Source organism: Rhamphochromis sp. 'chilingali' (genome assembly GCF_963969265.1).
Source record: "Rhamphochromis sp. 'chilingali' genome assembly, chromosome: 11".
Lineage (NCBI taxonomy): Eukaryota > Metazoa > Chordata > Actinopteri > Cichliformes > Cichlidae > Rhamphochromis > Rhamphochromis sp. 'chilingali'.
The window spans coordinates 24,873,549-24,899,017 of NC_137938.1; the positions used below are offsets into that span (position 1 = coordinate 24,873,549).

Genomic DNA, 25,469 nt, shown 5'->3' on the forward strand with positions numbered 1-25,469 from the left:
AAGACAAAGTGGACAAGTTTACAACACCATTCAACGCAACACCACACAAAGTTGTAAGCAGAACTGGAAACCAAGTCATTATTGAATCACCAACAGGAGCTCGCTATCACCGGAATACCACACGTGAAGAAATACGAGACGAATGAGACCAGAGAAGGACACTATGACACAATACCTGAAAGGGAGGAAGGTGAAACACCCACAAAGACTGACACCTTCACTCCAACACCACAAGAGGGCTCCCAGGGGCCAGAGAGACCAAGTAGATCACGTTACTTTATTTATTTCACCGAGGTTTAAGTAAATCACTCGTTTTATCCCTTGCCGTGAGTTAAAGACCTTTGTTTGTGTCTAGCTGACGGTTTAATTGAAATATCTATGTTTACATTTTCTATGACAGCCTCATTCATTATCCATGCAGATGCGTCTTCTGAGGCACTGCTCAAAAAATTAAGGAAGCACTCGATCATCCCAGTACAACACGGAGTCAGTTAAACTACAGGGAAATCAATCTGTCCTGTTAGGAAGCGTAACCAATGTGAATAGGATACAGAGGTGCAGAGGCAACAATGTGTCAAAAAAAATGAACCTATGAATAATGTCTGGTGTCTAAATAAATTTTAACAGTAAACCACGCAGAGTCTGGCGTTGTCACTCTCTGATAGAACTTGCCATCCCTTTAGTATCACCGCTCATATGGTTAGAAACAGAAGCAGAAGAATGCAGTGCTCAAGAAAAGAAAAAGGAGAACCAAACCTATATAATCAGTTTAAAAATAAAACGTGGCAACAACAAGAAACTGTTGAGTTTTTTTTTTTTTTTATTGTAGTCCATAAAAACAAACAGCAATGATAAAAACAACAGGGTGGTAACCATAATAATAATATTCAATAATGGAAAACAACATAACAATAGACAGTAAGAAATTAAATTAATTTAAGATTGCCATCAACCTCAACACCATCCCATGTACCTAAAAAGCTGGGGAGCTATTGCGAGTTTGTATTACAGGAGACTTCCCATGAAGCAAATCTGTGGTGCAGTTAGGAATGTCAAGGTGCTGTTTGGGTTTGTGAGCACAAAGAGTTGATCCCCGACTGGGTCACCAGTCGGACCAGGCAAGAGTTTGAGAAGGACGGAAGAAGAGGTAACAGATCTGACTGACTGATACAAAAGTGACAGGAACACCCTCTCAGTGTCGAGGCATTCTGCAGTAGAGATGCACGCCACTATGCCCTGTTTAACACACACATGCATACAAGAAAACACACACACCTTCACTCTGCACACACATACAGATGAGGACATTAGAGTTAAATGACTTCTAAAAAAAACATACAAACAAAAATTTCACAATTTCCTAAAGGTGAAAACAAGCACAATAAAATCCCTTGAAGTCTGGAATAATCCAAAAGTTACCACAAAGCACCAGTATACTCCAAACATGCTGCTTTCCCTCCGGTCTAAGCTTCTTCTGCTTCATTATACATATAGTTACACACACATGTTAGATCCTGCTGGAAGGACAGGTCAGTTCAGTGTTCAGGACAGAGGGGTTCAATCTGATTCCCAGTGGAGAAGAAAGACATCTGTATCTAGTCTGCCGCAAAGAAAGAGAACTGATTCTTACATTCGCTTCCGCCCTACATCTACAGTCCCAGTCTTTTCAAAATAAAGTCCAGCAGCACAGCTGATGCTCTTCTGAGTCCGGAGATGGGTTGTGGGTGCAGAGGAAGAAGTACTAACCTGACTGTGCTGTACATGGTGGCTGAGGGGGAAGAATTCTGCTACATGGCGGTGAGGTGTGTGCGACTGGCCTCGTTTGGGGAGTGTGAAATGTGCGATGGGATTGGTCAGCGCGGCACCTGCATCTGCTGTGCGGTCTGTGATTGGTTCTGAGCGGTGACCTCGGGGCCCCGGCTGGCCAATCGGCTGAGGATATTCCTCTCGGACATTTGTAGCCGCACGGCCACGGGGGGTATCCTGGCGATGGTAGCTGGGAGACGGGTGACGTCGGCCTTCATGTCGCTCAGCAGTTCCTCGAGCTGTTTGAGAACTAGAAATGCAGCACAGAAATCGGCATAACAGGGGTGAGCAGCCAAATTTTGGTTTTTGGTTAAAATTAACAGTGTGGCATCCCAAAAAGCAGCAGAGGACAGAAAACGGTAAGGATGGGTTTGTAAAACTTTAACAGGAATCTTCCTGTTAAAAGGGAGTTTTTCCTTCCCACTCTCACCAAAGTGCTTGATCATAGGGGGTCGTATGATTGTTGGGTTTTTCTCCATATGTATTATTGTAGGGTCTACCTTACAATATAAAGCGCCTTGAGGAGACTACTGTTGTGAATTGGCGCTGTATAAATAAAATGGAATTGAACTGAATTAAATATGGAGCACAAGAGTTACACAGTATCTCTCCTTCAGTACCATTTGTAACATTTCACCAACACTCATAAAATAATGACAAATATAAACCTTACACATTTCCCATATTGAGCTCTGTGTGAAATCAAGCTTGGAGGCAAAAGTGTCTCATCTCGTTCCAGGCCCATTACAGATGCATTGAATCCATAGTTGTGAGTTTAAAAGGCTCTTTTTCCTGAATTTGAGACAGTTTACCTCTAGACACCTTTAAACAGTGTTAATGGACAGTGCTAATTTTTGTTTATGGCGGAAATGTCTGTTTATGTAAAGTGAAACAGAATACTGGTGATGAGTTAAAATATGATGGAATATAATGGAGTTTTTGGACAAATATTTACTAAAGATTGAAATGCATTACCTACACAGCCCTTTTCTCATTCAGAAAACGTACTGTGGTAACTGAAGTAACTGAAGCAGAACTTTTAAAGCATTGAAGAATATCCAATATGTCTGCCTTCAAAAATTTCCAATGCTCACTCCTTTGTTTTTAAACAACGTGTGTAGCTGAAGTTGTCTACTGTCAAACAACTCAAAACACCATGACCCTGACATGTAAAGGCAATTATTCTCATCGTTGTGCTGCAGTTTTTCAAAATAACATAGTCAGAGAATTGAAAAATATAGAAAAAGCATTTCAGAAAAGAGCATCAAAAGCAAAACACAAGAAAAAAAACATTACTTTCACCATTTCATCACCACTGGATTGTGAAAAAAAAATAAATTCTTCATCATTCATTCACTATTCGAATGATCTTTAAACATTACTGTTTTCACTAAACTCACATGCTTTATCAGCTCCACAAGGTCTTTTTTTTAATAAATATAAAATATGTCACATTATTGTTTCATGCCATTTAATAAAAGTAGTCTTAGTGTTAAACAGCCCCTGGCCCAACGCCGGCACAGAGGGAGAAAACTACTGCTGCTATAACTGAGACACTTTTCATTAGAAGGATAATTACTGTGAGTTCACTGTTGTCTAGGCAGCTGCAATTACGTATGTCATTATGTGCATATACTGTCATTTTGGTGAAGAAGCACCTGCAAGCAGCTGACTCTGCAGTTACTTGGTAAAAGGAAACCATGTGCAGAATAATGTCCCTTGACAGTCCCACTGTTTTAATCACGAGACTTCTCAGTGTTGCAGATATAGATTTTAAGTCAGTGAGAACTTTCGCTTTACTTTTCTGATTTGTAACGTGTCTCACCTTTATGCAGCACTGCATTGGCAGGCTTGTTTCCAGACATTGACTCTTTGCTGAGATGCTGGTGGGACTCGGCGAGACACTCCACCTCACTGAAACGTGTGTTTAGGGCCATGGAGGGGTGAGCCGGGTCCTCTGTCATGTTCAGGTAGGCCGCCCTGCGCAGCTGCTCTTCGATCACGAGCGCCTGCTCGAGTAACTGTACAGGAAACGCAGGTGGACCAGACGTGCTCAGTGAGATATGACACGCAGACAAACATTCACACAGAGAACTCAAAGGATAACCGTGTACTCGTTTCACCTTGAACCTGCGGGCCAGAAACTTGTTCTTGATCTCTAGGAAGTTGCCTCTGCTCATCTCCCCTTTGAAGGGCTCATTGAGGATGGCAAACCTCACGTCGTTCTGCACATCCTGCCACCGAGCGTAGCCGTGTCTGAGAGACGCCAAAGTCAAGAATAACAACACAGGTGTGTCTGGATGGTCAATGCCATTTAGAACAGGGTAACAATTTGGGTGGAAAGACTTTAAACATGCATCACTGTCCTTCATTCAATTAATAGCAGAGCTATTTCCAGAAGATGAACGCCTCAAATCACACACTGGTTTCTGGACATCACCATGTAAGCTTTTTTTTGTTTTTTTTGTTTTTTTTTAGACATAAGTGACTATAGTTGGACAATCCAGTGAAAGAAATCTATGCTAACTGTATGATCAAATAGAATAGTAGCACAGGTAAGTCATTTTATTTGTCAGATAATTTAACTAAAATGCTCCAAAAGGCATTAACAGCACAAACATGGAGAAGTCCAGTTCAGTTAAAGTTAGCTATCAGCTACAGAGTCTACACCGGCACACTTGTCATTTTAAGCAACTAAGCTCCTACATTTAAACCAAAAGAAAGCATTATGTGTTTCTGTAGCAGGCTGCAACTATGTAGCTCTAAAGACACTGACCAATTTTTGGCACTTGTGTATTGATTTTTCAGCTCTAGAGGCTGCTACTGGTCGAAACCACTCAAACCACTTCATAGAATTGATATCGAGATAAATCCAGGCACATCTTAATGGATCAATATTAGCTAAATCCTCTCTTTATTCAATTCTGTGGTCAGCCTGAAACGGCCTGCTGCTTAATGACAGCTGTGCTCTAATGTGATCAGTTCACTTAATATGAGTGTGAAATTTACAGTCTGTAAATGTGAAATGATATTTGGTCACCCTGTTTATAAACCTGCAACAACTTTATGCACCTATGAAGACTGAAGAACAGTGTGTTAAAGATATTGTCCGTCTGAAAGGATACTGTATGATGCCAGCAAGCAGCCAGTAGTCATGGCGGCGGTGCCAAATCTCAAAGGTCTTCTTGGTGACGGTAGCTGCTCTCTCCTCATTCTGCCACAGAGAGTGAAGCTCTGGAAAGCAAGACAGGAAGGTCAAAACAGGCAGAAACGAAACAGAAGAAAAGAGAAGAGAAAGAAGTGTGAACGGCTGCATGTGTGTCCACCTGTGAATCCTCCGTCAGCGATGTTGAACATGAACCTCTGCTTGGTGGCTTTCTTCTTCTCTTCACTGACATTAACCACAGGTGCAGCTGTTCCTCCGTCTTTGGCGTTCTCTCCATTCTGCAGTTTGCCAGACTCGTCTGGTTTCACACTGTCCTTCTCCTCTTTTTGTTCTAAAAAAGAAAAAAATTCAAATTAAACATCTTAAAGCTGTGTGAACAAAATCCATGTGTAATAAAGGGCCCAGAATTCATCAGCTGAGGAGTTGAAATCTTGTATAGTATACATTTTAATGCGCAGCTCAAGCTTAAAAGGTCAAAAATAGCAGAGAAGGTTTGTTCCAGTGCTGTCATCTGTGCTTCAAATGTAAGACAGAGTGTAGGTGTTTGACTCAGAGCTAACCTTTTTTCTCCTCTGCAGCTTCCATTTTCTCATCTTTGCCTTCGTCAGCTAAAAGAAGAGAAATAAAGTTAAAGACTGAGAAGGTGAGAAAGAAACCAGAGAATACTGTACGTGGTTTAAGACAAGATAAGATGATATAAGATGGGGAAATTCACGTTATTACAGCTGCAAAACCAAGAGAGCAGGAAAAGTTAGATTCAGCATTACCTTTAACAATATATGTGTGCATATGGTTGTACCCACATATACACACACATATACATACGTAGGTGTATGTATATATATATATATATATATATATATATATATATATATATATATATATATATATATATATATATATATATATATGTCCTGTACTGTCCCTTTAAATGTGAGTAAGCAGGACTTTCAAGAGAAAACCAGAATAAAAATGGATATTTTGCAGACTAAAAGGCCTTAAAAGCTTTTTGTACTGTTAAAAACAGATGTTACAATCATCGTGTGCCTCACCTCTAGACCTGCCCTCCACTAAATCAGTCTTGCTCTCTGAACCTTCACCCTTGATGTCGGCAGAAGCGTCCTTCTCCACAGACTTCTCCTCTTTCTCTTTGCTCAGGTCTTCAGCTTCTTTCTCTTTCCCTTCAACTCCATCTGTCTCCTTCTCTCTGTCCTCCTTCTCTGCAGCAGAGTCTGCTTCCTCTTTCTTGTCCAGAACGGGGGATTTTTCAGACTCATCTGGGATTTCAATAATCTAGGCAAGAGATGGACAAAATAAAAGGAGATATATCTTCAAACTGTGCAATAGCTGAAGTGAAAGCAGAAGTTGAGAGCAGAATTTACCTCTGGATCATCTGCCTTCTTAGCAGCTTTGCCATCCTCTCCCTCCTTCTTCGTGTCTTCCTTGTCCTCTGACTTAGACAAATCCTCTGAAAACAGAAAGCACATGATATTACAGATATGGGGGGAGTGCTTTAATCTGTTATGTATACAACTAATTAGGATTCCTATTTAACATTTAATCTTAACAAGTGTGTGTTTCTTGGCCTATAACTTATTCATTGTAGTCTTTCCAAATGCATCCACAAGAGGGAGCAAATCTGGAAAATCTCTGGGGGTCAAAACAAACCTGATTGAATAATTACTTCTGAGGGCAAAACACGAAAATATCTCTTACACATCAAACAGTTATTTCAGGGTTAGTTGAGTCTTAAACATAGAATTCACATTACATCTGGTTCAAAACTAAGGTGAAGTATGTGGTGATGAGGTTACAGCTCAGAGGAAATGACAATGTGTTTCATCGTCACGAGTGTCCCCTTCTTACAACATGTAGTCAGAGTGTCAGAAACCGAGTCTAATTATAATGCATGCATCGTGTACTGAGTCTAAAAAAATGTTAACATTTGTTTAAAAAGCTCAGTAGTGAGTGCAAATAGTGTGTGTGTTTACCCGGCACAGGAGTGTTGGGCTGTGTGTCTGCAGGAGTCCCTGTGGAAGGAGTCTTTGGGTCTTCTCCTGCAGCCAAAGCTGCGGCTCTTTTGTTTTCCTCCAACTCGGCCATCCAGGGCATCGACCACTGACCATTCACATGTTCAAACTCCTGCACCTGTTAAACAACATGTGACTCAATGATTAAGAGTTTGGATAATTTAGACCACATTCTCAAGCAGGGCGACACTATTTTTACCATTTCTACTGGAGCTGTTGAACCGTACCTTTTTCCGTATGAGTGACATCACACCGATGCGAGTGAGCACGTGCTGTCTTGACAGACCCTCCCGAGGGACGCCGTCAGCAAACGTCTCGGCTCCGTCGGCCCCCGGCTCACAAAGGTGACGCATGAACAGAGACACATAGGCCCTGCAAAGAAAGCATGACATACTGAATAAATTTGAGCCAGGTGTATTTTATATTGCAGAGAGACAACATGCTAATTAAGCTGAATGTAACTATCCTGCTAGTATTTAGTACTAAGAGACTTCACGTTCTAATGGCTCAGTTACCAGTTTTAACAATAATTACTTTAGACAGTTGGCCAATTTATAAAACTGTCATTAACGGAACAGCTTAAACCTTTAACTGTGTAGACAAGTTTACAAATTTGAGCAGATGATTGATACTAAAAATTAGGTTCATAACAAAAAAAAAAAAAAAAAGCACTTTACCTTGGTATTAGACTGCACCCATAACAGTAGGAAAATTATAAAAAACACCCATCAGACTCACTTGAATTCTTTCTCTGACTTTCCTCGTAGGTCTCTGACCAGCCACTGGTTAGTAAAGGCATCTTGGGGAGGCATCCCATAACGCATCACTGCATTTAAGAAAGCCTTCCTCTGCCGTGCGTTGAATCCCAGCACCTGACAGGTAAGAGGTCAAAATGTAAAAGAAAAGCTTAATAGAAAGACAACAGAAAGATGTGACTCCTCCACCACTGTGCAGTTAATTTTTTTCCCTTGCACATTCACTCTTGTCTCGTGGAAGGAACCAAAAACTCACCTCGATGTTCCCACCAACCCTGGCCAACAGTGGGGGTAGAGGCTTGTCCCGGTCGTTCCTCAGCCCTTTGCGGTTTGGCCTGCGGGCATTGGCTATGAGCAAAGAAGCACGGTTAGTTAGTCTGTCTGAAGGCCTGAAAGTCAGCGCCAACTCCACCGAAGCCATGAGGACGAAAAGTTGAACAGTAAATTTTGCATGATGCATGATCGTGTGTGCACTTATCATCCTAAACTTTCCACTTACGGCTCATTGGCTCACTCTGATCCTGCTGAAGCTGGCCCTCTCTCCACACTTTACAATAAACGTTTCTTGAAGCGCAACGCTTTCAGAAAATTTACTACTGAAAGCAATCTGGCAGTACACATCATTTAATAAAACTCCAGTTACAGTAAGAAAAATACAACTGGTATATAAATGCACACCTTATAGCACCTTTTAATTGGAAAATAAATTTTTTACAACATGTTTATTAACGGATACAAATTTAATAAATAAAAGTGAACAGTTATATAAACAATTAATATAAACACAAACAATTTAATCTGCAAAGCAGATTAAAGGACTGGGAAACCATTGATCTTAATTTTCTTTTCCTGTTTCCTTCTCTTATGCTTTTTCCTTTCCTTTTTCTTTCTGCCTTGCTTTGCCTCTCTACGCTCAACGCAGATGATGCAGTCACATTTCCTTTTTCGGCAGTTGTTGTTGAGGTTGTCGAGGAGGATATCATAGCTCTCGTCTGAATCTGAATAAACATCTGCGGGGGTGTTGGAAGGATGTTAGTGAATTATGTATCTCAGATGTGGAAAGACTTCTTATCATCGGTTAATAATCTGAACAGGAACCTCCGCCTCCATGTCAGCTTGTTATGATCAATAACTTCACTCAACTCCATCTTTATGACTAATGCCAAACTCCTCAGAGCACAGACGTCCCAGTGTGAAAGATCTCCAACGGTTGTAACCAACTTACCTTCAGTCCGTTCATCAAAGTCCTCATCGCCCTCCTCTGAGGCCACCGAGTAATCGGACTGGTTATCAGACTGATCCTCCTGCCAGTCTAAAGAGACCACAGAGAAATGATGAGATGAGCGAGGAGAAAATACCAAAAAGGACAAAACTCTTCCCCACCAGGTCTGAATCTAACTGATCAACAACGAGATAAAAGTACACATACGAGTACACAATAAAAGTAACTCCTTTCAGAGGTTTAATCACAGGTTAGTAAGAGTTCAACCAGTAGGGGGAGTTACCGTGTTAAAACTGCATTTGAACTACTAGATTACTGCCACTGATTAGCTTTGACTGCTGCAATAAACAAAAAGAAAAGATCCTTCACTGATGTTGTTAATGTTTACACAGCTATATGCAAGTGAAAAGCCTACTGTGGCTCTAACAGCTTTGGTTTTTGGTTTATTTGGGGGCTGAGACAGGAAAAAAAACAGATCATTAAAACAAAACTAGTTCAACTGCTTCTGTGTTTTGCAGTTTGAGGTTTGTTTCTTCAGAATTGTCACTCTCCCAAAATAAGGTCTTAAAATGTGAAGCAGAAGGGTTCGGGAGAGGACTGTAGCTTTGGTGATTTTATCAACAAATCCTAATACACGTTCATGTTATTGCTTTTCCTGGACCTCCAAAATCTACATGAATAGTATGGACTTTTTTTATATATATATAATTAATATTAAAACTTAACATATTTGAACAGAACCTTGTTGAAAGCTGCACTTATTACAATTGCCATGGCTTGTTGTTTCAAGCTAATAATGTCCCTGTCTGTCATATATGATCTCTGACAATGGAGTTCACTGAATGGAATAATGTTTGAGAGCAAATAAGCACTGAATGAATGGAATACAGGCAACTGATAATTGATTTCCTCCTCTTATTAATGTTTGCATGTTTTTCTGCAAGTTTCCTCCCCTTCCCCCTCTATGTCTACACTGCGTTTACACTCAGAAAAAAAGAAAAGAGGTCAGTTCAAAACCAGTGGAGGCCTGTTTTTCCCCACACAGGAAATTAATGATAAAGGTTGCAGAAAAAAGTTGACCCTATGAGCAGAATCTCCCTTCGATAGACTGCACTCCATCTCTCTTCTTATGAGAGCTGGGACAGGCTCCAGTCCAACTCCCAGGACCCTGCGGTTAAATTGGTCGGATGGATGAGGAGAATAAAAAGCAAACAGTCCGTGACAGATGCATTTTCTCATGTCTGTGCAATCAGACATCATACAGACTACACTCAGGAGCTGGCAGGTTAATCTCCACTTAATGGGCGATCACACACAGCTCAGCTGAGTGACGTCTAAGAAATGTTTATCAGCACATGAGTGAAAATGGCTGTTGTGTTGTTTGCTGTGCCCTATCGCACGCTCTGCCTGTGCATCCAGCCCAATCTGCTGCTGCCCCCTACTGTTTTAATGCTAAACCAACGGCTGTACTGCAATAATATTCCCTTTGTGCCATTTTCTAGTCCGAGCAAATTACATCTAGAAAAGGGGCCTTAACTACCTACAATGTGAGTCCGTCTATCCGCCTATTTTGTGTGAACGTATCTCCTAAAGGAAGGCGACACATTTCTGGCTTAGTGAAAGGCCTTATCCTTCTGAAAAAATCGATTTTAAACTGGTCTAAACATTTAAAAATAACATCAACTACCACATTTCTACACCCGAGCACAAACTAAAACAAAACTTCATGCCATAATCTCACTGTCGCTGCTACTATATTACCACCACATCAACACCACACAAACACAAATCCACCACTGGTACTGCACTCCACACACGCACAAGAAGAGGTTGCATTATATATTGTTCTGTACCCTGTCTTATACCTCGGTCCTCCTGGGAGCCATCATTGTAGTTGACTGGCTTTCGAGTTCTTTTGCCTTTGCCCAAATTGCGGGCGAGATCCTCCTGCTGTTGCTCGTAGTGGTGCCGAAGCAGCTTCTCCCAGTAGTCTGGATCAACACTTTCCTCCTGCTTGATCACCTCCCTTTCCACCTCCTCCTCCTTTAAAACATTTTTTTTTAATACAGTGCACATAAAGACTGTTTGTTCGTGCGTAGACTTGGAGTTTGACTACTAAAGATGCTCTAAAAATGACAAAAAACTAAAGCCCGATAGGTAAAGTGATATGCTCATATACGCACATTGTAGCCATGCTAATACTGTACCTCATCATCTTCATCTTTCACCACATACTGTGCCACTTTGAACGAGCTGAGGTATTCGTTCATGCTCTGGAGCTCAGTGTCGTCTGTGGCATCCTGGTTCCTGTCAAGCAAACGGTCAATTGCCTGATCATCGTAGTGGATCACACTGCTGTCATCCTCCTTGTTGTCCCCTGAAAGTAGAATAAGTGGAAAAAGAAGGAAGGATAGGAGGAAGAGAAATTTGAATTTAATGCTCAAAACATCTCTGGCATCCCAGTGGAGAAGTCATAATTCCACCTCTTTCTCTTTGCTTTTACACACAATGCAACTAGTGATGCGCAGAACCAGTCGACTGGATAATTAACCAATAAAACTTTGCTGCTTTCACTACTCTGCACCAGGGATAGTTGTTTAAACTAGTCATTCATATTTTTTTGTATAAGCCAGTCAACCCCACTCCCCACCCCCATCTCTGACAGGAAGTTTTAAACAAGTACTGTGGAAAATAACAGATAAGAGACCTGCAAACCAGCAAAGTTCTGCACTATCTTGATCTAGAAAATGAAACAGCTGTGAGCTGAAGAGTAAACTGACATATAACCACTCAACTGGAGCAATGCATAAACCACATTCTGCACAGTGTGGACGCTATGGCCTAATTTAGATTTCTGTGGTGAATCTCTGTAGATTCTATGACTTAACCTACGCAAGTGGCCAATATTGATGCTGGTATATATGCTTGTGTGTGGAGTATTATGTGACAGTTACCTGTGGTCATGTCTCGGCTTCTTATATGCGGTGCCAGCCGGCAGAACTAAATAAAATGCTGTGACTTTTTCCCCTCCTCAGTCCTTGCTCTGTGTTGTGTCTGGGTTTTTTTCAAGGGCAAACATATTTAACTTTTTCCACTTCTTTGCACATTCCCATTACGTCTAATCGGATAGTTTCAGCAATCCTCCAGGAATTTGCTGACATTTGTTAGTCCTTTTATCGATCCTATGATTATTATTCCTATTGAGGGGCTCATTGTTATTCTCTCACTGATCAATTTCAAAGCTGCAGTGAAAACATAGCTGTAGATGCACAGGAGTACTGAACAGGTACATCACATCAGGTGACTCTGTAGGCTTTCAGATGGCTTTGCAGATACAACATAACTATAGGATAGATTAACCAGACATACAGAGAAAGAGGCTCCCAGTGCTAAAATTAATATCAGCCCCACTCACCAAACTAAGCGGACAGTGTGTGTGTGTGTGTGTGTGTGTGTGTGTGTGTGTGTGTGTGCGCGCCATCTGTCAGAGGCTCAACACTGACTCACCATCTCCAATTTCATCTTTAAACAGTTCTTCAGTTCCAAACTTGAGGATGTCATCAAGCTCCTGCTTGGACATGGAGCCCATCTTAGATCCGAGGCCGGGTCGCACCACCAGGTGGGTGAGCATCATCTTCTTCTTTGCCACCTGGTGGAAGCAAGAAGGTGGAGGTCAAGCTACCAGTCAATATGTGATCATTGCAATTCAACACATTTGATAAAGTGGTGTTAATTTTCACAGACCTGTGTTATCCTCTCCTCCACAGACGCTTTGGTAACAAAGCGATAAATCATCACTTTCCTGTTCTGGCCAATACGATGAGCTCTGCTGAAGGCCTGTGAAGCACACATGAAACACAGCATAATCACCCCTCAAAATAAACGCTCACACTGGCGCAGATGTGAGGTTAGTCATGTGGTTTGCATACCTGGATGTCATTGTGGGGATTCCAGTCGGAGTCATAGATAATAACAGTATCAGCAGAAGCGAGGTTAATGCCCAAACCACCAGCTCTGGTAGAGAGGAGGAAGGCAAACTGCTGAGCACCAGGAGCTGTTGGAAAGAGGAGCAAAATTAAAATTAGAAAAACAGACATGAACTCTGCTGTCCTGAGAGGCAAAACTGACAAATAGCTAAACACGCCTCACCATTAAAGCGATCAATGGCCTCCTGTCTCAAGTTGCCAGTGACTCCTCCATCAATCCTCTCATATTTGTAACCCTCGTTCTCCAGGAAGTCCTCTAGCAAGTCGAGCATTTTAGTCATCTGGGAGAAAACCAAAACCCTGTGGCCTCCTTCTTTCAGCCGTCTCATCATCTTCTGGAGCAGCATCAGTTTCCCTGAAGACTTGGTCAGGGCAGTGCCTTCATACATGCCATTTGGAAGTTTTGGCGCTTCCTGAAATTAAGGAAGTGATGTCTTAAACAAGTTTAAAAGAAACACGAAAAAACTAAATTAAACTAAATGTATAAAAAAACATACATTGGCAGCTGCTGGAAAGAGGTAGGGGTGGTTACAGCACTTTTTGAGGTCCATCACAACATTGAGCAGAGATACTTGATTTCCTCCTCCACGAGTGTTCAGGGCCTCAAAGTTACGTGTTAAAATGAACTTGTAGTATTTCCTGAAGTACAAAAAGAGAAGTAAAAGAAGCGTGAAAAAATAGACTGCAAAGATAAAACAAAGGAAAACATGAGCAGGATTAAAGCTTCAAGGGTGACATGTTATGCTCATGTTGCTGCAAATGGTTCTATATGAAGTTTGTATTATTCACAGTTGAAAATAATATTCATCTATCTTATACTGGGCATTGCTGCAAGCCCTCATTTTAACCTCTACATGAAACAAACAGTTTAAGCTTCCCTCCGAACCACCTTCTGACTGACTGCTGCTTGCAAACAGAAGACAGTTATGAATGTCGAGTTGAGCTTAGTGCCTAAGAGGAGACCATCTTATGATGTGTTCAAATCAAAAACCAAGCCTGTTGCACAATTCCATACAAGGTTTTATGCAAAGACTATGGATTGTTTCCACATTGCAAAGAATACATGTTACTGTCAATCTAATTGCAGCTATCAGTAGTATTTATTACATTTACTCCTTCTCCTCCAACTCATAGCAAATATTTGTGGGTTTCCAAAACCATCAGACAGAATCTGTGACCAGCACAAGGGGAAACTTTGCTTTGTCTTTTCTTTGACCACAACATTAGGAATATCCCCTTTCACTGTCGACAGCAGAAAAACTGTCTGAGCTGTTTGAAGTCTGAGCTTCAGGCTCACAGGTATAACTCTGCCATACTCTGGGCACATTATTTGAAACTATGGCATGTTTAATTCAATTAATTTTAATTTTATTTATATACTGCCAAATTAACAACTGTCACCTCAAGGTGCTTTATATTGTAAGGTAAAGACCCTACAACAATACAGAGAAAACTCCAACAATCAATGAGCCTTTATGAGCAAGCACTTGGCGACAGTGGGAAAGAAAAACTTCCTTTTTTCATTTTTCCAAACATATATTTGCAGCTACTGCAAAGTTTTTTATTGCTTACTTTTGCATGGAGCTCAGCTCCACTCGAACAATGAGCTCGGTCTTTGAAGGCATGTGTTTAAATACATCAGCCTTCAGCCTCCTGAGCATGTGTGGTCCCAGCATGTCATGGAGCTTCTTGATCTGGTCCTCTTTTGCGATGTCCGCAAACTCTTCCAGAAACCCTTCGAGATTACTGCATGAAAAAAAAAAATTAAAAAGCCACATGAATCACAGTGGATGTCATCACTGTATCTGCAGTACAGCTACATCTGCTGTAGCCCTGCGCTGTGTGCAGGTACTGACTTGAATCTCTCTGGGGTTAAAAAGTTCAGCAAATGGAAGAGCTCCTCCAGGTTGTTCTGAAGTGGAGTGCCTGTAAGCAGCAGCTTGTGTTGCAGCGGGTAGTTGTTCAACACTCTGAAGAACTGAGAGAAAGACAGAAAACATACAGTACAAACCTGGGCACTGGAGCCAAGAAAATTACACCACTAAACTGTTATGTCCAGCATTGTGTGTCCAGTGATGAAGGGTCACCAACATACTTTGGTTTTTGTAAAAGAAAAAGAAAAGAAAAAAAGCCTTTGTTGTTACCTTGGACTGGTTGTTCTTCAGTCTGTGTGCCTCATCTACAACCAGACATGCCCATTCAATGGAGCCCAGTACAGCCTGGTCAATGGTGATCAATTCATAGGATGTCAGCAGAACATGGAACTTGACTGGTGAGTCTTTCTGTAATATGCAGAAAAAAGTGCTTTTTAGTTAAGCTGCAAAACTGGGAAATAAGTGGAAACGATTACAAATATTACAGCTGCAAGTGCTGCAACTAAAGCTGGCTCTGACTGGCTGATCCCAGAATGCCTACAATGCCCACAATGCCTTCCGAATCATGTGACAACCCCCTTGGCTTTTGTACTTGCACTTCGCTGTTCCACTTGAACAATGTATTGTTGTTGCAGTTAGCAATTAACCTATCGTTCACTCAAAAGGCGTGATGGGTGCTTCGACTTACGAAAAGTTTCGACTTACGAAAGACCCTCGGGAACGAATTAATTTCATAAGTCGGGGTTCCACTGTACTTCAAAGCCACTACACTCTGAAATAGCAGTTTGTTTTTTTTTACTTACCTTCATCTTGGACGCCTTTTTTCCTCCTCTGATGGCGTTTCCCTCAAAGGAGAACTCATTCTCTCTAATAACAGCCCTGCTGTCTTTATCCCCTATATAGGTGACCACATACATGTCAGGAGCCCACATCTCAAACTCCCTCTCCCAGTTAATGATGGTGGACAGAGGAGCGCTGACAAGGAAGGGGCCTTTGGAGTGACCCTGTACCAATGGAGAACAGAGTTAGAATACATTAACATGCAAAGATGATTCATAATTTAATATCAGATAAATTACACAACTGCATTTGTCTTGCCCTGCCTTTAGGATCGAGCTCCTTACTTGGAATTCATCCCCTTTAATGGGCAGAGTTACTGTGTGTTACATGTCTGCAACCCCAACCACTAACACTGACTGACAGGGGAGGGCAGACTGGACAAAACAGCGTCAGTTAGCATATACAAGTCTTACTAAAGATAAAACAGTACAGCATTAGCCTTATAAATCAAATATTATCAGGTACTGTGTTGTACTTTTAACTGTTAAAACAAGCTTAATGCATTCATATTTATAAAATAAACAGCCCCTTACCTCCTTGTACAATGAGTAGAGGAAGACAGCTGTCTGAACGGTCTTGCCCAAACCCATCTCGTCAGCCAGGATTGTGTCAGTGGCTTGAGCCCAAGAAAACCTGAGCCAGTTCAAACCTTCCAGCTGGTAGGGATGCAGAGTTCCTCCTGTGCTGTCCAGATAGTCAGGCTGACGGTCAAACTTGATGGTGGGCTGGAAAGGAAAAAATAAAATTGCTGACCCGATCTGAGGAGCGAGCTTTTACACGGTCATCAATAATCCATCAGAATAAAGCAATTTAAGAAAAAGGTTGTATTTTGGTGCACGTACATCTACAACTGGATTAGCAGGCGGTCGCTCTGCCTTCTTCACTTTGACTGTCTTTTTCAGCTTCTTGCCAGGTCTGCCTTCCTCACCCATCATCAACTCTCTGATACACAGAGTAGGAAAAAAAAAAGGTAAGACTGACTAATTTATTCACTGTTTTTTAATGTAAACAGGAAAAAAAAGACATCAAACTGCCACAAATATCTCTATATGGCACCTAATTTACGTCCTAGAAAAGGAGTAGAATTAATTTTACAATTATTTGATCTTACCCTACTTTAAGATATCAACAGTCCTTGCACAACCTGAGCAAACAGCTTCTGACACTTAGTACACTACTGCATACCTGTGATTCCAGTAAGTCTGTTTGTAGGGGTCATACTCTGGAATGTCCATGTCTTCACTCTCCCAGGTGGACTGATCATATGGCAGATCTCTCCACTTGATCAGGTAATGCACATTATTCTTTTTATCAACACTATCAGGATAAAACAGACAGAAGATATTCTGTTGTGATAAAATGGTATACCTAAATGCTTCTGTTAAAGTGTTTCTTTTACAAGGTGACATTATAAGACACTGGCTTCAAGATACTTCAATATGTGGAATCGATCCCTCTCATTCACTCTTCCTCTTATATTTCCTCTTACTACTCCAAACTTGGATACTTTGTCACCCTAACCCTTTATTGACAAAATAACCACAAAGAAACAACCAAACACCTAGTGACAAACATTCAGCATTACTCCTGCACAAGCATAAGCAACTGTGCACTGTGAATCGACACTGTGCACTGTGTTGTCATTGTGGTTTGTTATCACAAGTAGACAAAGGCCGTACACAGCATGAGAAAAAACAAATGAGAAAGGCATTGTGTTCTACTCTGAGTCCATGTTATGCATGCACATACAGTGGGGCAAAAAAGTATTTAGTCAGCCACCGATTGTGCAAGTTCCCCCACTTAAAATGATGACAGAGGTCAGTAATTTGCACCAGAGGTACACTTCAACTGTGAGAGACAGAATGTGAAAAAAAAATCCATGAATTCACATGGTAGGATTTGTAAAGAATTTATTCGTAAATCAGGGTGGAAAATAAGTATTTGGTCAATAACAAAAATACAACTCAATACTTTGTAACATAACCTTTGTTGGCAATAACAGAGGTCAAACGTTTACTATAGGTCTTTACCAGGTTTGCACACACAGTAGCTGGTATTTTGGCCCATTCCTCCATGCAGATCTTCTCGAGAGCAGTGATGTTTTGGGGCTGTCGAGCAACACGGACTTTCAACTCCCGCCACAGATTTTCTATGGGGTTGAGGTCTGGAGACTGGCTAGGCCACTCCAGGACTTTCAAATGCTTCTTACGGAGCCACTCCTTTGTTGCCCGGGCGGTGTGTTTTGGATCATTGTCATGTTGGAAGACCCAGCCTCGTTTCATCTTCAAAGTTCTCACTGATGGAAGGAGGTTTTGGCTCAAAATCTCACGATACATGGCCCCATTCATTCTGTCCTTAACACGGATCAGTCGTCCTGTCTCCTTGGCAGAAAAACAGCCCCATAGCATGATGTTTCCACCCCCATGCTTCACAGTAGGTATGGTGTTCTTGGGATGCAACTCAGTATTCTTCTTCCTCCAAACACGACGAGTTGAGTTTATACCAAAAAGTTCTACTTTGGTTTCATCTGACCACATGACATTCTCCCAATCCTCTGCTGTATCATCCATGTGCTCTCTGGCAAACTTCAGACGGGCCTGGACATGCACTGGCTTCAGCAGCGGAACACGTCTGGCACTGCGGGATTTGATTCCCTGCCGTTGTAGTGTGTTACTGATGGTGACCTTTGTTACTTTGGTCCCAGCTCTCTGCAGGTCATTCACCAGGTCCCCCCGTGTGGTTCTGGGATCTTTGCTCACCGTTCTCATGATCATTTTGACCCCACGGGATGAGATCTTGCGTGGAGCCCCAGATCGAGGGAGATTATCAGTGGTCTTGTATGTCTTCCATTTTCTGATGATTGCTCCCACAGTTGATTTTTTCACACCAAGCTGCTTGCCTATTGTAGATTCACTCTTCCCAGTCTGGTGCAGGTCTACAATACTTTTCCTGGTGTCCTTCGAAAGCTCTTTGGTCTTGGCCATGGCGGAGTTTGGAGTCTGACTGTTTGAGGCTGTGTCAGGTGTCTTTTATACAGATGATGAGTTCAAACAGGTGCCATTCATACAGGTAACGAGTGGGGGACAGAAAAGCTTCTTACAGAAGACGTTACAGGTCTGTGAGAGCCAGAGATTTTCCTTGTTTGAGGTGACCAAATACTTATTTTCCACCCTAATTTACGAATAAATTCTTTACAAATCCTACCATGTGGATTCATGGATTTTTTTTTCACATTCTGTCTCTCACAGTTGAAGAGTACCTCTGGTGCAAATTACTGACCTCTGTCATCATTTTAAGTGGGGGAACTTGCACAATCGGTGGCTGACTAAATACTTTTTTGCCCCACTGTATAGCACGAGAGCGGCTGTCGTCTTCACCTTATGTGCACAGTGATGCTGTATTTATAGAATAATGTTCATTAAACATTAATGTTTTACTTTGAACTGAACTCCTTCCTGACACTCCACACACACAAAGCATACAGAATACAAATGATATGCATGCATTAAAACAGCAATGCTAATTCAGTTTGAGGTCTCCACTCAGCAAACTGTATTTACTTTGTTAACTTACTTTTATTGTTTCTTGCTTCGAAACCTGCTTAGTGTTCTTGTTTCATTTGTATCCTACCTGTGGTTAAGGACGCGGTGGATCATCAGCCACTCCATCTTAACTCCATAGCGGCTAAACTCCTCCTCCATGTGGACAAAGAGTGGATCTTTGTTCTTCCTCTTCGTGCTTTTGTCATCGTCACCCTCGCCTCCAAAGTCAGCAGGCGGCGGTTCATCCATGTCAGTCTTCCTTTGGTAGTTGCGGAACATCACTTGGCAGTTCAGCTCCAACTGGGCGAGAGTAAACAAGGGGGTGTCATGTGCTGAGTATGTTACAAAAAGGAAAAAATAAAACCTCATTCTCATCTACAGGTGGATGCAATGGTAGTACCTGTAGCTCCTGCACCCAGGAGCAGTGCCAGTACGACATGTTGCACCACTTGACAAAGAACTCCCTCTCTCTACGGCCTGCCAGAGGTGGTGGGTCAGGAGCATCAGCAGGCAGATCAGCAGGCCGGGGTACGGGCATAGGGGCTGGTGCTTCTCCCCAGCGCCATGTTAAAACCTTCTGCACTTTTCCCTTCATCGGTGGACACTGTGAGAAAGTGTGGATGGCAGAGGAAATTGTTATCTAAAATGCTGCAGGTAAACTTATGCACATCAAGAGAAAAGGCTCTTTATCTCCAGTGCAACTTGGAATTTGTAATCCACATGCACGCCCACGTGAGCACGCGCAGTCTCGTATGCACCAGTGCTCAGTGCTCACCTTGCAGCGGGGGCAGATCCATTCTCCATTGGGGATCTCGGGGAGAGGAGGGTTGAGGCAGTGGATGTGGTAGGAGGAGGGGCAGGTGTCACAGCAAAGCAGCTCTCCCCCGTCCTTACACACACGGCAGAACTCAATGTGGTGGTCGTCTTCCTCCTCCATCCCTTCATCCCTCCTGTCGTCATCGTCCTCACCTTCGGCCTCGGACAGATCATCCCTGGCTTCCCACTGGATTCCCTCCTTCTCCTGGTGGCAGAATTACAGACAGAAGGAGGAGGTGTGCACGCGGGGGAAGAGGAAGGGGGGTTGGGGGGTGAGGGCAGACAGGCAGGGAAGGTATGCGGAACGAAGTGAAAGAAAAAAAGGGAGGGGTGTGTGTATGCGTGGGGGGGATTGAAGAGCGCCGAGGGGTGGGGAGGGAGGGTGGTGTGCATTGCGTGCGTGTGGAGCAGTCAGAGGAAGGGAGGGAGGCAGGCAGGGGAGGGCCGAGAAGAGGAAATGGAGGATGGGTGAGATGTGTGGTGGGGAGCAGGAGAGGATTGACGGGAACATGAGCAAAATGGTTGTTGGGGTGGGGGGAGAAAGGGACAAAGAGAAATGGAGAACACTACAGTCAACCCTGCTGCCAGTGCAACTTCCACACAAAATATTTTAACATCCATGTTTCATGCAATTTTTGCCCTCCTGATTCAAACTTTGAAAATCAGGGGCATTTGCTCTAACAGTCTGCCGTGCACATCTCTCAGAGGATTCAGGGTTCCAGTACTCACACAGTGCGGGCAGCTCCACTTGCCCTCAGGTGCCTTCTCCATGTCAGGGTCCAGACAGACCATGTGATAAGCCCTCGGACAGGTGTCACACAAAATGATCTCTCCTCCCTGCTGACACACCTCACAGTAATCCTGGTGGTCTGTCTCATAGCCGTCACCATCTTCTGTCTCGACTGAGAAAAGACAGAAAAGTAGCAGGAAAAAATAGGTATCAGCCTTCACTTCAGCCTTGACTTTGCTCTTGTTAAACAAGCCACCTACATTACACACATTTCTTTTCTTCATGGAAATGCTGATATAATATCACACTTTTATTTCAGTATGTTTCCAACCTTTTTTCTTTTTCTTTGCACTTTTGGGCTTCTTCTTAGGACGACTGCTGCGGCTGGAGCCATCTGACACTGAGAAGCTCCCATCATCAAAGTCGCTGTCAACATCAGGTTCGTCCTCATCGCTCTAATGAAGTCAACAAGCGAAGGGAAAAGATTGATATGAGTACCTTGTTTCATTTCATCACATCATCAGTATTTGGATCCCAGTGATTAAATATGCAGAAATAAAGTCACTGTGTGCCAATTTTAATAACTCACAGAGGAGCGCTTCCTCTTGCTGTTGAGGCCTCCAAGTTTAATTTTGAGTGGAGCCACCTTCTTAGGTTTTGGTTTCGGTGGAGGCTTAGATGTGGGCTTCGACCTCCTACGAGCATTGGGACCTCAAGAGAAGAGAAGATATAAATTTATTTAAAACAGCCAAAATCTTAATTCTGTATACACTTCATAAAGTCATAAACTCTGTCCTATTTTACCTTTGCCCTCTTTGGTCTTGGCCTTGCGGAGAGGAGGTGCTGGGGCTGCTGGGGGTGCAGTAGGCGCTGGAGCAGCAGCAGGAGTTGAAACAGGTGGAGTCAATGTAGCAGGAGCGGTATCTGCCCCGCTCTCTGTCCCTGCCACCACCATGTTCTCCACAGCTGTCACCACATTGGCAGCTGCCAGGGCTGCATTAGCAGTGGCACAACCCTGCGGGGACACAAAAGCACACAGTGAGAACCTCTGCTCTCTAGAAGTGTATAGTATAACAGAAGAACAAAAGGCCTCAATATTTAATACCTTCAGAGGGTTGTTTGTACTGAATTCACGCCACTTGGCCATCATTAAAGTCATCATCTTGGACACAGCAATTTTGGGGTTCTTAGCTGCAATTAATGGCCTAAAAACACAAAGTGGGCAAAACTTTTATACTGTTACATAAATATTTATGCACAAATCTGTAGTCACAGAGTAGATGCAGACTTTACTGTCAAAGCCTAATAATGATGAGGGTGTCTTCACCTGACAAACTGACTGAAGGCCTTGTAGTTGGTGAGGGAGCTGTAGTCTTCCTGAGTAAAGACGTGGTCAATGTCTTTCATACCCCAGGCTTCCAGCAGCTGGGTGGAGCTTTTCGGCTGAGGTGGGAGGAGAGAGTCGAAAAGGACAACGAGGAAGGTTAATGTCACACGTCAGCCCTGCAGTAAGTAAACAAAGTCTGCATGAGGGCCTGAATTAAACTCTACCTGGCAATCATCGTCATCGTCCTCATCATCTTCTGGCTCTGGTTCTTTACGTTTGCTCTTTGAGCTGGACGAGCCTCCTTTCTCTGCCGCCGCACCTCCCTTCTTCTTGTCTTTGGCGGAGCTGGACCGTTTCTTCTTTTTCCTCCCTGGTGCATAATCACTTCCTTCACTCTCTGACCGCATACCTCCCTCATCAGCATCCCTCTCTGCTGCCTCCACTCCAAGCAGGTGCTCTGGGGAGCTGACTGGCAACTCCTGTAAGATAAAGAACCACACTGCTGGGTTTTATGTATAACACAGAAATTAGACGCTAAAATGACATCTTTCTTTGTCTTGTTTCTTGTAAAGGTCCTGGCACTCTATTAGGCTTGGGGAATGAAAAGACACTGGGCTGTCATTCACAGCGCTGCTATGGTCAACATATGACTCATCACTAATTTCAGAAGAAGCAAAAACAGTCAGTTGCTTCATCTATTGTTCAGTTGACACAGAACGGGTCTTTTTATTTATTTTTCAGCAAAAATGCTAAATATTTCCTGATTTTAATATTTGTTTTCCCCGTTTTATGTGAGTGGTAATTAAATATATATTGTAGACAATGTGTTTTAAATGCACTGACCTGGCCTATGGAAAATTATACATTTGCTAGTAATTGGTTCATTATACATTAATTGATTTGACCTCTTCTTCGTTCAGCTGCTCTCTTTAAGGGCCACTACAGTGGATCACCTGCCTCCATCTCACCCTATCCCTCCCTATTACCCTCCTCTGTCACAACAAACCCTCCTTTACTGCATCCATGAATCTTCTCTGAGGTCTTACTCTTTTTCTCCTGCCTGCCATCTCCATCTTTAACATCCTTTTCCCAATACATTCACTATCCCTCCTCTGCACTTATCCTAACCATTTCAGCCTTGCCTCTCTTACTCTGTCTCCACAACTGCTTAAATTTATAATAAAAGTGCTACACCCTTATTTCAGGGTATTTGGGTCTTGGTTTCCCATCTCATGAAATCACTGTTTGCAACACATCCACCTATAGTTAAGTTGATTTTGTTTAGATTTTTACTTGTTCAGCTCCTGTATGTTAATTAATTTTCCTATTAAAACTTAAATCCTTTCTTTGAGTGCCTTATTTAGCTATTTTGTTTTCCATATTGCATTTTACCAAGCGATTATACTTTACTACTTTATTTAAACCTAGGCTGCACTTTCCTATTGAATCTTGTCAACTTTTTCCAAATAAAATCGACACTATTTTGTATTAAATACACCCTACATCCATGCAGGTTTTTTCACAACTTCGCAGAAAGAATTACTTTTGGTTGTTTTATGCATGTGCAGTAAAATCAAGAGCAGAACAGCATCTGTTGTGCTGACAGAAATGTTTACAGAGACAAATCTGTCACAATCTTTAAAAAAATGAAAAGAAAAGAGGATTCCCTCAGTCACAGGCTTAAACTTTGTGCAACTCACCTCTCGGATCGGTCTCTGCCGCTTGCTGCTCCTATTCTCTCGGCTGCTCTTCTTGGCTTTCTTCTTCTTCTTGGACTTTGGTACCTCTTCTACGTCAGACACAGCATCCTCCGGCTCGTCCTCATCTGCCGGCGACACGCTTTCATTAGAGACACAGTGCATGCACACGCACACACACACACACACACACGGACAAGAGCACCACCGCTGCAGGCCGAAGGGAGAAAACAGGAGACCGCGCACTGGCACGACTGGCACACGTCCGTGCACGCACGCAGACACACACAAGGCGAAAGCCACAAAAGCGCAGGTTGAAACTTGTCCGTTTTCTGTGTTTGAAACTTTGACAGCTCACGCCCACGCTCGCGGAGGGACCCGCGAAAGAAGAAGGGGGCCGAAGAGGAAAAGGAGAAACTCTAAACACTTGCTTGCCAAGTTAGCTAACTAATCTATCATGGCGAGTGACGGACGGCCCGGGCAGACTACTCACGGCTAGCTGAAGCTAACATTAGCATCGCGTTGAAGGCGAGCTCAAGTTACGGAGATGGACCTTCTTCTTCGGAGGCTAAAAAAATAAATAAATAACAGGCGAGCTTACCGTGAATTAGTGAGTGCTCGTCCGCGGTCCCAAAGTCTTCCCTCTCATCCTCGCTGCACGACATTTTCCCCTGCGTTTTAATTTTATTTCTTGCTGGTCGAATTAATCCCTCCTAAACCTTGCTCCTCGGTCGGCGAGGGAGGAGGGAAAATGACGTGGGACTGGTGGAGAATGAACCGGGGGTGTCCAGGAAGGGAGGGGGTAGTGGTGGTGGTGGTGGGTGCTGGAGAGAAAAATATATATAATAATAATAGCAATAAATGGCATCGGAGGGTAGCTAAGCCTTGCCCGTTTCCTATTATTTACACAGCATCTAATTGTCCACCTGCCTGCTCAAACAAGTTGGATAACTTCATTATCTGTGACATTTATCGGCTGTTGATTTCCAGGTATATTTTTACAATGAACTTCAGCGTGGCATCCGTGGTCACTTCAAATGCACACCGTGAAATCGGACTGTTGAGTTAAAGCGTTGTATGAGAGCAAAGTTGAAGCATTACGAAGCCAATCTCCTAACATTAGAAACTTACAGTAGTGTGCTTGTAGTCCCGGCTCGAGGTGTGCTCTCCCCCCCTCCCCTCTTCCTCTCTCTCTGTCGGTGCGAGAATTGCCACAAATCAGCCTGTTTGTGTGGCAAGGTTCATTCATTAAGCCCGACTAAACGGGTGATGAGGGAAATTCAAAAAACGAGCCGTCAACGACCCCAAAACACGCTGCTCCGTCCCCCTCTTCGCTCTCTCCCCAGCCCTTACAGGCAGCGCTTAGCTAACATCCTCACAAACACACAAAGGGGGCAGACATCCCATAATAATCTCCCCCCCCTCCCACACTCACACAGGACTCTGCATAGTTACCTCGCAACGGACAGACCATAATACTCAAGCCTGTCCCCACCCCCCACCCCTCCACCACCACGCGCGCGCCCGCACGCACACTTCCACACGCACCATGCTCACTGCATGCACTCACACTCCTTCCCCTCTCCACTGGCAGTCCCAGCCCCCTTAGCAACCCCGTTGTCATGGTGACACCCCCCCCCACTCCCTGACAGACCATAATACTCAAGCAGTAGCAGTA

The 25,469-nt window shown here is 43.0% G+C and overlaps 1 protein-coding gene across 3 annotated transcripts; it reads right to left on the reverse strand.

Moving 5' to 3' along the window:
• Nucleotides 1-806: 806 nt before the first annotated feature.
• Nucleotides 807-25,190, reverse strand: chd4b (chromodomain helicase DNA binding protein 4b). Of its 3 annotated transcripts, none has more exons than XM_080896231.1 (40): nucleotides 24,923-25,190; nucleotides 24,393-24,615; nucleotides 23,795-23,919; nucleotides 22,319-22,573; nucleotides 22,095-22,210; nucleotides 21,873-21,972; nucleotides 21,572-21,782; nucleotides 21,357-21,478; nucleotides 21,099-21,222; nucleotides 20,767-20,939; nucleotides 19,997-20,242; nucleotides 19,622-19,825; nucleotides 19,310-19,521; nucleotides 16,865-16,996; nucleotides 16,522-16,621; nucleotides 16,213-16,404; nucleotides 15,643-15,843; nucleotides 15,110-15,247; nucleotides 14,822-14,943; nucleotides 14,538-14,711; nucleotides 13,463-13,604; nucleotides 13,129-13,378; nucleotides 12,909-13,033; nucleotides 12,724-12,816; nucleotides 12,487-12,628; nucleotides 11,187-11,356; nucleotides 10,845-11,022; nucleotides 8,983-9,069; nucleotides 8,014-8,105; nucleotides 7,741-7,874; nucleotides 7,230-7,374; nucleotides 6,964-7,120; nucleotides 6,355-6,440; nucleotides 6,025-6,265; nucleotides 5,533-5,580; nucleotides 5,133-5,303; nucleotides 4,932-5,040; nucleotides 3,930-4,062; nucleotides 3,632-3,827; nucleotides 807-2,056 (listed from the first exon to the last, which is right to left on the reverse strand). In XM_080896231.1, exons 2-40 carry the CDS (start codon nucleotides 24,454-24,456, stop codon nucleotides 1,854-1,856), a joined length of 5,913 nt encoding a protein of 1,970 aa, XP_080752357.1. In that variant the 5' UTR covers nucleotides 24,457-24,615; nucleotides 24,923-25,190; the 3' UTR covers nucleotides 807-1,853. The 3 variants fall into 3 exon arrangements, with proteins under 3 accessions (XP_080752357.1, XP_080752355.1, XP_080752356.1); XM_080896229.1 differs by having other exon boundaries at nucleotides 10,833-11,022; XM_080896230.1 differs by lacking the exon at nucleotides 24,923-25,190 and adding an exon at nucleotides 24,722-24,860 and having other exon boundaries at nucleotides 10,833-11,022.
• Nucleotides 25,191-25,469: the final 279 nt, after the last annotated feature.